Source organism: Paramormyrops kingsleyae, chromosome 12 (genome assembly GCF_048594095.1).
Source record: "Paramormyrops kingsleyae isolate MSU_618 chromosome 12, PKINGS_0.4, whole genome shotgun sequence".
Taxonomy (NCBI): Eukaryota; Metazoa; Chordata; class Actinopteri; order Osteoglossiformes; family Mormyridae; genus Paramormyrops; species Paramormyrops kingsleyae.
This window is the reverse complement of record NC_132808.1, coordinates 17046974-17058392: the sequence shown is the minus strand read 5'-3', so window position 1 is coordinate 17058392 and position 11419 is coordinate 17046974. Positions and strand designations below refer to the sequence as shown.

Sequence of the window (11419 nt, the reverse complement as noted above, 5' to 3'; positions counted from 1 at the left end):
ATATTTATTTAACTCTTTGGTTAGGTCAAGCCAGGTTCAATATTGACCATTACTGTTAACAGATGATTAGATTATTACTTATAAACCAGCTGTCACCAAGACTTGCCCGATGAGCAGAAGTACGTGTGTCTTACTATCCAATAATTCTTAATCACCCTCCTTGGGAGGTTTATTGGCATTTAGCATCGTATGTTAATACATCATTCACCTAATTAAAGCTGATAAAGCATCAATGTAAATGTGCTTCAGTATATGGGAACTGCTTATTGTGGGGGGTGGCGGATCTCAATCACCGTTACAAACAAGGTTTAAATAGCCGTGACTGTGAGTTTATGTGACACTTAAGAATCCATCTTTTGGAAAAACAAAAAGGGAAAGAAGATATATAACTAATAAAAAAATTAAATAAAACAATATGGCCAGCAGTTGCAGTCATAACAACCTCTGGTTTAATGACAAAGTCAAATGAATGTGAATAACAAATTTTATATTATATAAGCACATGGTGTTTACAAACATGATCACAGTTATAGTCGCTCTGCATGATGAGAACTTGCCCAGCCGTACCTGCGATATTTATTTCCTGTGCTGTCTCCTTCTCTCTTGCTTTTTACGATTTTTAGGACCATACAGTAAAATTTATAGAAGACAAGTGACTCATTCCCTAGGTAACCAGCTCGCTTCAAATAATCAGAGAAATGGCGCTGCCAATTTACTGCTGCCAGTTAATCTATGATGATTCCATAGTTTTAATGATGACAGGATGTTTAATACTGCAGATGCACAAATGGTTAATCAGCTCTCTAAGGTGTAACATGGATACACCCTGATCCTGCTATACTATGGTCGTGCTGCTACACCGACTGGCACCAGCTGGGCATTTCCCAGACAGGTTCTCTGTCGGAGGTGAATTCGCCACGCTGTTTATGACTTTTTAAAGCCAGATGCAGACAATGTGAGAGTTGGCTATTTTGGCTAACCACCGACTGCAATGTCAACTGCAAAGATAGAAACAGAAAAACAGATCTAGTTTAATCCTGGGGCTTGGCAGCTGCAGTTGCGGCATCTTTATTGCATGAGAGAGACTGTTCTACCTTTCAATTAATCTTCCACTTTTCTATTACTATTCTCATTTTCACTTATTTCTTTCACTCTTCTTTCCCTTGGGTCCCTCGATTCTGCATTCTACTGCAACAGTTTTGAACCATTATTTGCCAACCAATATTGCCCCAGGCAGTACACTATGTTTGCTGCTTTTTGTTCTTGTTGAGCTCCTAAAGTATTAGCTATCCTTTACTGTTCTGTTGATGGTATGAATTGCACAATTAAGCATAATGATACAACATTTAAGCCTGCAAATATTTTTACAGTCAAGCCGAATGAAAGTTTCATATTAGCCATGAATACCTGTAATGGTTAAAAAGATTAGAAAATTGTTATTCATTATATGCAAAAAAGAGCTGCCTTTATTTGACGATTTGTGAATCTAACAAAACAAATTTGTATCAAACAATCCATCAGTTACCTAATTATTCAATGGAAACTATTAAGTAATCAGTTTATTTACACAATTTAAAATCACAAAATAGAGGGGGATATCTTTTCCACTGCAGACGCATCGCAGTGATTAAAATCTGGTTTAATTCAAAAGGGAAAAATGCAGCAAACTAAAACATATGGTTGCGTTTGATTTAAAATCTTAATCTGGAATAATTTTTTAAGAGCTCAGCTAAGACAAGAAACAGTACAGTACACTATGATGGAATTATACGGGAAGAAAACTCAGAAAGGATACATTCTGTGAAATGCACAGATGTTGGTGACTAACTGTTAACTAATGTGATATAAAATATAAATGTGTTGGGTATTTTGAAAAGCTTTCGAGAAAACTGGTACAGTAGTAATCTGAAGACAATGACATTAGCCTTATACTGAATTAGTCTCTGCCAAAATATGAGGAGATCTGACCCCATTGGGCCACATCAAGATATGCGGTGAACAGAGGGCTGGTTTGCTCTTCTCTTACTGCATCAGTCCACACCAGGACATTGTTCATTGACTGAATTAGTTTACATGAAGATGTGTGGTCATCAGAGGAGCACTTCATCACTTAACAACTGCATTGATCTGCATGTGGCAAACAGAGAGCCAAGCTCACCTTGCAATGACCGAGTCAGACGACATGAAGGTATGCGGTAGTCTGAAGAAGTGCAAAATATACACCGGATTACCCAAACTATTCAAAAACATTCTACATTAAATAATTTCAGTAGAAAAAAACCTATGGCCAACAAAGCAAAGGAAAAAAAAAACAACTTAATTTTGTAATCTCTGCAAATACATTGCATAGAATCTGAAAGAAAATATTTCTGTTCCTGTTTCAGTTATTTCACAATTTACAGCGGCATACAGATAGTAGTATGAAACGAATGCTTTATATTGTATTAAACCAATATGTGTTAAATTCATTATCATTATTATTCTAGTTAAAATTAAAATACACACTGGGCAAATCTTACAGGTATGCTATGTAAATTTGATGGAAATTCTTTCTTTTTCTTTGATTACAAAAGAAGCTAATTATATATGAAGCAGGTATGGAAATATCAACAAGGAGCAAAATTTTGCATATAATGTTGTTGAAAATGGCACGAACTAAAGAAAAACAAGACCACATACATTACTTTACCTCTCATGCCGTATTGGTTGTCAGTCATACAAAAGCAATATTCTGCACAAAACATTTCACAGATGAATGTCTTATTGAGGAGGATTTCTAAATATTCTTCACCACCAGCACAAAAATAACTGACAAACAACTGAAATTTTCGAATGTTTTTAAAATTAGGTGACTCTGTATAAACAATGAAGCATCTCCTGTGAAATACGGACCTCACCCTTGCCATGAACATGTCGTAAGTGCAGATAAACTTTCATTTTTTTTAAATAAAAAACTATATTTAGGTACTTTTCAGAAAAAGTGAAGCAGAAAACAAACCTCCAATTATTGCAATACAGCTTTGACACAAATAATAATAAACAGGTAAGCAGAAAAGTAGCAAATCAATTTTGACTTTCAAGCTAAATAAACAATGAATAATGTACCACTTGTTGGCTTTAGAGAGAGAGAGAGAGAGAGAGACAGAGACAGAGAGTGCATACACACACAGTGCTACTCAAAAGTTTGAACACGCTAAGCAGCCTACAAGGGAGAGTGTCACACATGACATGGCCACCTAACATGAACACAATAGAAATGGCTTTGCAGACGTTTGACCAGAGAGTGAAGGAAAAGCAGCTGAGTGCTCAGCATAGAGGATACAGTAGGAGCTCAACATCAAACTGGTGTAGGGGCGTCAGCAGAGCCAGCCAGTCCCTGGAGCACTGGTGGTGAAGGACCATGCTCAAGGGACCAATGGTGGGATCACAACCTTCTCAGTCCCAACCCAGAGAACTGCCCCCCACAGAGCTGCCCCCTTTTTTTGGTATATATGCTATTTTATAGGTTTGATGGATCATTATAATTATTGTTAAATGGATAGAATAGTACAAGCTAGCCTTTTAATGGGTAGGTGTGTCCAAACTTTTGACTGGTGCTGTATATATGCATTATTTTGGAAATAACAGGCAAAACAACATGTCCAAAGAAGAGTTAAACATTATTAAATGGGTAGATCGACTAGTAATTAGATTTTTATTGGCCTTCTTATGCCACTTAATTTTCCCCACTTAAAACCCAATTTAATGCTTGCCACAACGCCATTACCTCAGAATTAAATATAGTTTTGTATGCAACCTGGTTTAGTGCTTAAAATTATTTACGGTATTAAATGCTAGCTTGCACATATTACCAGCAAACAAAACTGAATAAATTTAAGCAAGCTGAGTGAACTTGATTCGATACAAAATGGTTTCAGGTATTGCAGTGTGTCATTTAAATAACCACAGAACAAGTGTTTCAAAGGCTTAAAGACAGCCTTAATGCCACCAGGAAGTATGAAAAGTGCACCTTATTTGAAATAAAGGTTTTCTTGGTGAACTGAGATAATGAAAATGTAGACAGAGAGAGGATTAAAATGGCTATTCCTGCAGTTCTAAGAAATGGCTGTCTTTTGACTATACCTTAGGAAGAATAACAAGGAGTTCACTGGGTAAATATAGTATTAGCTATGCCTACTTTTACGTCCACACTTTTATCATGTATATTTTAATATGTTTAACAGGGAGTGGACAATATAATGGAAATGCAACCTGAAAAATGACTAACTTCTGCAACGGGGAACGGTCTGAGAACTCATGACAGTATATGCTGAGCACAGACAAACTGCATCAGCAAAGAGGAACAGTGGTTACAAATCAAAGCTCACCAGCAGGGACAGATGGACACTTAGCGGATGGTTGCTGAACAGCAGAGAACACAGCCTAAAAAAATACCGCAGAACTGAATCAGCACCTCTGTGACCCAGTCTCAACAAAAAAATTACGCTTTGTGAGCTTCACAAAGCTGCAGTTTGTAGCAGACTTGCCATTGTCCAAGACCAACGTACAAAGATGCAGGACTTGGTGTAGGACGCATAAAACCAGAACCCTGAGCAATGGAAAAAGGCAACAGCGTCTGATTAGTTTTCTGATTAGTATTTTACCCTTCTTCCTACATCTAGAAATGTTAATGTTTGGAGAAAGTCAAAGGCATACTATGCAGCCATAATGTCTAGTGCCAGGTGTTAAACATGGTGGAGGGGTCCATAATGGAAGAGGTTTCCAAGGAGTATAAGGCCATTTTAGAGAATTATGTGCAGCCTTTGATGTTAACACTATTCTCTCATGATGTCCCAGTATTCCAAGATGACAGTTTCCTAAACATGTATTGATTTAGCAGATGCTTCTATTCAAAAGGATGCACGATTGAGAAACAGGGTCAGCCAGCCCCCTGGAGTTATCCACGGGATTAAGTGGTTTCATGAGCACCAGAATGCCTTCTATTGCATCCCTACTCATCAGATTTCAAACATAATTGCACCTTCATGGGAAGTTCTGGAGCACAGACAGAAAAGCAGATTTCCATGTCCTTTACTCATCAAACAACTGGAGGTTGTTCTTCTTGGTGAATGGTCTGCTATACCATACACAACTCAGGACTTGTATGACAGCATTCCAATAAGTATTGAAACTGCTGTGAAAGCAAACTTTGGCCTTTTCTCCTTATGCCCTTGGTATTAATATATCCGTAGGTGTTTCCGTTATTTTGTCCATACCCTATACACCATATTTAGACTTCAGATTTTGTGTAATTTGCATTAAAATATAAATTGATGCAACAATCTTGTGTAACCTTACAAATTGCGTAACATTTCAGATTTTTTGTGTTTCTAGATAATAAACACTATTAGTTTGCAATCAGAAATAAAGACATTAAGTAAAAGCGCATTTTCCTTTCTTATACAGTTTAATTAGTTTGAAGCAGATATGTTTGGTATAGTCTTTGCACAGATGTTTATGTGCACCTTGTATTTGGAATAGTGCTACTTTGTAAAAAACAGTAAAGAGATTACCATCTTAATAACATTTGTGGGTCTGATTAACTTTCAATTCCGTTGATTAAAATAGTGATGGTCTCGAGAGTTGAGTCATTGTATCTTAGCTCAAATAGTGTACTTTGCGTTAACTTGGTGATCATATATCTTACTTACTTCAGTCTCCTGTTTAGTTTCAATGCTTCTATACGATGTAAGTTGGAAGGTGGAATGTGATGTTTTGTTCAAAATATTTTGCTCTAATACAATTTGTTGAGGAGGAAGAAAAATAATTCTTTTCCAGTTAGTCAATGGAAAAGATTAGCTATACTGAAATGATATTATAAAAAGCAAAAAGTGTTTCCTTCAATTAAAATAGCATCACGTCATCAAAGTATAAATGAAATGAAAGCATAATAAAAATAAGCTAAAAGGAACTTTTGAAACTGGCGAATAAAACATGCACGTTTTAGTGACCAAATGCTGGGTAAATCACTTGCTGAACATGTTGGCAAATTTTTTAAACTGATAATTATCGATGGTCTTAGTCCAGGGTCTGTCACACCATCACAGCATTTAACTCCCAACCAGGATTTTAAATGGTCCGCTTCTTTGTAACACATGTGCCTCAAACTGACACCGATGTGGGAAAGAAAGACAGTGAAGCAAAAAACAGGGGAGCGGTTTTGTAACATCAAAATAATGCTGCCGTGATGGACGCAAGCGTCCTCTTAGACCAAATAGACGAGTACCTCTAGTAAAAAAAAAAAAAAAAAAATGCACCTCATTCTTTGGTTTTTTTCATACACAATGTAAAAGATGTAAAATCACGTAAAGCAGTAGGGCTTTAAATTTCAAAATCGCACAGACAAAAAGGTCGTCAGTGACTGAAAGACGTAGGATAAGACAATGATGCTGCACATACACTCTCAGACTGATTTAGCAGTTCAGTCACAGACAACATTTATATTACATGGCATGACGCATAAAAAAAGATTTATTATTTTTCTTTTAATATTATGAAACTTCAGACCAAACCAATAAAAATATACATGACTGTTGTACCTAAATAAAGTACTACTGAGCATTCTCAGATACAGTATTTAAAAACCTGTATTATTTCATTATTATTATTTATTTGGAATTTTCATACATGTTATGAATTGTGCTTTTACTAAAACAGTAGAGAACTGCATACTGAATAGGAAGTCTTTCGATTTTGTTCGAGAGGAGGACAGATTCCTCGAGCTGCAGACGGCACGCTGAAGATGGGGAGGATTTCGGGTATAATGTGCTTTACTGACAGTAGCAAAGGCACCTGTGCTTTTGTGTGGGTCACTAAGAAAACCTACTTGATCCCAGGCTCATCTCGTGCTCGTCTTCCGCCCCGTCTGGCTCGTATTAAAAGGAGGATGGAGAAATGGCGTGGAGTGGGCTCCCGCACCATCCGGAAGAGGAGGCTGCTTCTCAGTGTCCTTCGGCCGAGGCTAGCGCCGGGGTGGGCGGGGCCGTGTGGCACCCAAGGCTTCTCTGGTGTGGGGGTGGTGGGCCGCTCTCAGCTCCACAAGCAGACGTTGCTGGTGGTCTGGCAAGTGGACTCCAGAGCCGCGGGGGACAGGTAGAGCCTGCCGCTGGGACACGCGCACAGCTCGTACACAGTCTGCTTGGGAACCGGGGCCCCCCGTGACGCCGCCGTCGTACCCAGGGGCAGGCCGCCCAGCCGGATGGTCTCTGCGTTCAGGAATATCTGTATCGGGAAAAAAAAAAAACCCAGAGGAGTCGCCCCGCTGAGGATTAGCGTGAGTGCAGAGTTAGCGTTCATCATTACCCCGCATTCTTGAACAAAAGGCCCATCTGTTTACATTCTTGGCATAGAGAGATGGGCAAAACAAAATGAATTAGCAGGTATCAGTGCGTGGCTTTATGTGAGAGAATTTAATTTGTGTCATCTTCATTTAGATTAATGGTTCCGTGCCAAAAATGTGAAAAGTCTTCTGCAGATAGCCACCATGGGTTTTAGCCGTCATGGGTCTTCTGTAGAAGTTGCTGCAGATACTGTGGATATAGGATACTGGCAGTGACACTGGTAATGGGTCAGAAGGTACTTATGGTGTTGAATCTCTTTTACAGCTGTAGCTACCCCCTAAGTAAAACTTACAAACTACTTTTGGGGGTCTCTTTAGTGTTACTGTTACTCGTCACTTTGGGGTATCATGTGGCTCATCCATCTAGAGCTTTATTAGAAATATCACTCAGAAGGAAAAAGGAGCTCCTGAATTAGTGTGGACACACAAGATAAGCTGGAATTTGTGAACGCCATTTCCTGCTGGCTCGCATGTTGGGCATTAATCTCATTAATGAGGAATCCCTCTATCACATTTCACTTCGGGGATGGAAACAAGGAAAACAAAGCAGACAAGGTTCTGGAACGGGAGGGAGGCTGCCTTTTGTGTATCAACGTGTAGCAGAAAGCCCGTCAGATGGCAGAATGGCTGCTCAGCCAGGTGTCTCGTCACAGAAATAAACACAAGCAAGAATCTTACTCATCTGGAGGCGAAATAAAATTTTTTACAAAGCCTGTCAGTAGCTCACCTACAAGTCACTGTATGACGCCATTAAATATAATAAAAATAAGTTGTTTTCTCAATCCTTTCCTGTTTAATGCTTCTCTGAACTCTCACAAGGGAATTCAAATACAATCTACTAAACAAATATATAACATGCACCTACAAAATGATTCATTACATGACTGATGCCTACACAGGTGGGTACATTATAATGTGTGACTGTTGATTCACTTCTCACTAAGTGAGACTTAATGGGGACCAGCAAACTCCAGCTGACTCATCTTGTAATACATCTCTTTAAAGAGAAATGGATCAGTTTGTACTTACTGATTTAACACCTCAACCTGCAGCCTACCTACAGCGTAACGGCTTATGTGGATATTCAAGTGCCGATAGCTGTTCCCTCTTGCCCAGACATGAAACAATAAGGTGATAAACGTTAAATGTCCAAGTAATTTATGGACTACTAGAGGGGATCCGGTCCCCATGGCCACAGTGTCAATATAATCACAGCATCACAGCATTCAGCCATGGTCACAACAGCTTCTCCGTGGCTACAAAGGTCACAATGGTATCCACGGTGACAATCTTGGCACAGTTCCTCAGCCATCACAATTAACAGTTACTGTTGTGCTGAGTTAAAAGGAAGTCTCACCTTCAATCATTGAACAAATATATTTCACAGTAAAATGTCTTGATGTGCTGGAATTTCAAGCTGTTAAGGGTAATACACAATCTACATGGAATTCAGAAGTATTTTTGCCAGTCACATGGATGAATGGCAGTAGCTTCAGACTTGCAGTCTGTTTTTGCAGTGAGCACGCAGAAAGGCATTATGGTTAAAATTCACTCACTCATTCATCAATTCATTCATTCATTCATTCATTCTCTGTACCCACTTTTCCTATTCAGGGGCTGGAGCCTATCACTGAGGCTACAGGCACAAGGAAGGGAATAACCCAGGATGGGGTGCCAACCCAACACAACGCTATTTTTAAAATGATTATTAATGTTATTATTGTCTTAACTTGGGGTGTTCCCTGCTGACATTAGGGTGGAGTATGAGGCTCCATTTAATGAGAGTCTGGCATGCCTCCCCAGTGATGCCCCAACCGAGTGTGACAGTGATATCTGTCAGAGAATATCATTCAGTGTCTGTCAGATATGCTGCTGCTTTTTTCTGTGCTTTACATTCGCGACCAGTAATCTCTGCATGGGGTGGGGTGGTGGGGGACACACAGGGAGCCGTGTTGGCTCTAGGATGAGGAACATGCAAAGATGTGCACCACCTGTACTGGGAGAGTATCTGGGGACCTCTGCTGGCTGCATGATAAGAAGGAGGGGTACATGCAGAGCTGAAATGGCTGTATGAGCAGTAGCAGGGCTGTGCAGAGACCTGTGTTGGCTGTATGAACAGTAACAGGGCTGTGCAGAGACCTGTGTTGGCTGTATGAGCAGTAACAGGGCTGTGCAGAGACCTGTGTTGGCTGCATGAGCAGTAGCAGGGCTGTGCAGAGACCTGTGTTGGCTGTATAAGCAGTAGCAGGGCTGTGCAGAGACCTGTGTTGGCTGTATGAACAGTAACAGGGCTGTGCAGAGACCTGTGTTGGCTGTATGAGCAGTAACAGGGCTCTGCAGAGACCTGTGTTGGCTGTATGAGCAGTAGTAGGGCTGTGCAGAGACCTGTGTTGGCTGTATAAGCAGTAGCAGGGCTGTGCAGAGACCTGTGTTGGCTGTATGAGCAGTAACAGGGCTGTGCAGAGACCTGTGTTGGCTGTATGAGCAGTAACAGGGCTGTGCAGAGACCTGTGTTGGCTATATGAACAGTAACAGGGCTGCGCAGAGACCTGTGTTGGCTGTATGAGCAGTAGCAGGCTGTACAGAGACCTGTGTTGGCTGTATGAGCAGTAACAGGGCTGTGCAGAGACCTGTGTTGGCTGTATGAGCGGTAACAGGGCTGTGCAGAGACCTGTATTGGCTGTATGAGCAGTAACAGGGCTGTGCAGAGACCTTTGTCGGCTGTATGAGCAGTAACAGGGCTGTACAGATACCTGTATTGGCTGTATGAGTAATAACAGGGCTGTACAGAGACCTGTATTGGCTGTATGAGTAATAACAGGGCTGTATAAGGCCTTTTGATAATATAAATAGTAGGAGGAGGATCATACGAGAAAACAAAAGTGTGAGAACAGTTTAAAAACCCATGGTGGATTTAGAATTAAAAGCAAAGCTTCACAACCACATTTTAATCCATCATTTCACATAATTTCACATCTGTTACCCAGGATAAGTTACAAATCAACCATCTAAGTTACATTTAGCCACTGATTACACCAGGTACTAAACAGTACAGTTTTAATACCCACCCAGTAGAAATTACCTGTATTCTTTACAGTTCATTTCCTGATTAACTTAAGCTGTATACAGTAAATCTCATGCCCACTTCGATATCTCTATGCCGTAAATACATGGAAAAATTCTGGCCAGTGCTGTAGACAAGAGGCCCTTGTTTCAGAAAGAGCAAAAAGCATTTTTACTTTGAAATAAAAAAGACAACACAAAATGCCGGACTCCTCGTTCGCTTCTTGGGACTAAAGACCCAAGCCACGAAACACAAGAAATACAACATCTTAACAAACAATCCTGAAGTGTCGTGAGCAAAAATGTCAGCCTTAGGGTTGAGTGCAGTATGATGGCTAACCCTGGCTCTGAAAGCCTTACTCTCAGCCGAGTCTCACCTCTCCATCTGTTGATTCCAACTGTAGGTCTTTCCTACAGCTTGCCTTGAGGCCACCGGCTTCAGCTCTGATCTCCACCCCTCTGGGTGCCTCCATGGTGAGCGTCCGTGTTGGAGACTCCAGCCTGGAAAAATGAACATACTCAACATTGGTGATGAGACTAGATACAGTAGGTCTGAGGAGTTCTCAAACGTGCTGGTTACCACTGGCAGGCAGTGTTAAGCACTCTGTACTAAGTAGTACATCTGCCCCCTGAAAGTCGATGATCTGAATACAGACCTCACACACCTCTTAATTCGACCAACTTGGAAATCAAACAGGTCTGTTGAATTTTTCTCGACTTGTACCTCGACTGAAATCTTGGAGTTTGACCATTCCTGGTAAAGCTTGTATGGGTCGAGACGCGTTCAGCTCTACAAATTCGGACCTTGAACAGTTTGGTCGAGAAAAATCTAGCCTCGATACGACTGAAAACTTGGAACAAAACAAAATAAAACGGACCTGTTAAACTGATCGGATCGAAATGCATCTACAAAGGCAAACGGCCCCACTGGGATGCTTATGCCTATTGACCAAGCTTGACGTGCGAAAGTTGTGTTCG

The 11419-nt window shown here is 40.4% G+C and overlaps 1 protein-coding gene across 2 annotated transcripts in view; it reads right to left on the bottom strand.

Moving 5' to 3' along the window:
• Window positions 1-6295: 6295 nt before the first annotated feature.
• The window catches only part of LOC111845333 (zeta-sarcoglycan-like), a 121272-nt gene continuing 116148 nt past the window's right edge, over window positions 6296-11419 (bottom strand). For both annotated transcript variants that reach the window (XM_023814672.2, XM_072697579.1), the window contains 2 exons: window positions 10819-10942; window positions 6296-7260 (listed from right to left, as the gene is read on the bottom strand). In XM_023814672.2, the coding sequence (XP_023670440.1) occupies window positions 7069-7260; window positions 10819-10942 (316 nt within the window). In that variant the 3' untranslated portion in view covers window positions 6296-7068. The remainder of the gene's footprint in view (window positions 7261-10818; window positions 10943-11419) is intronic.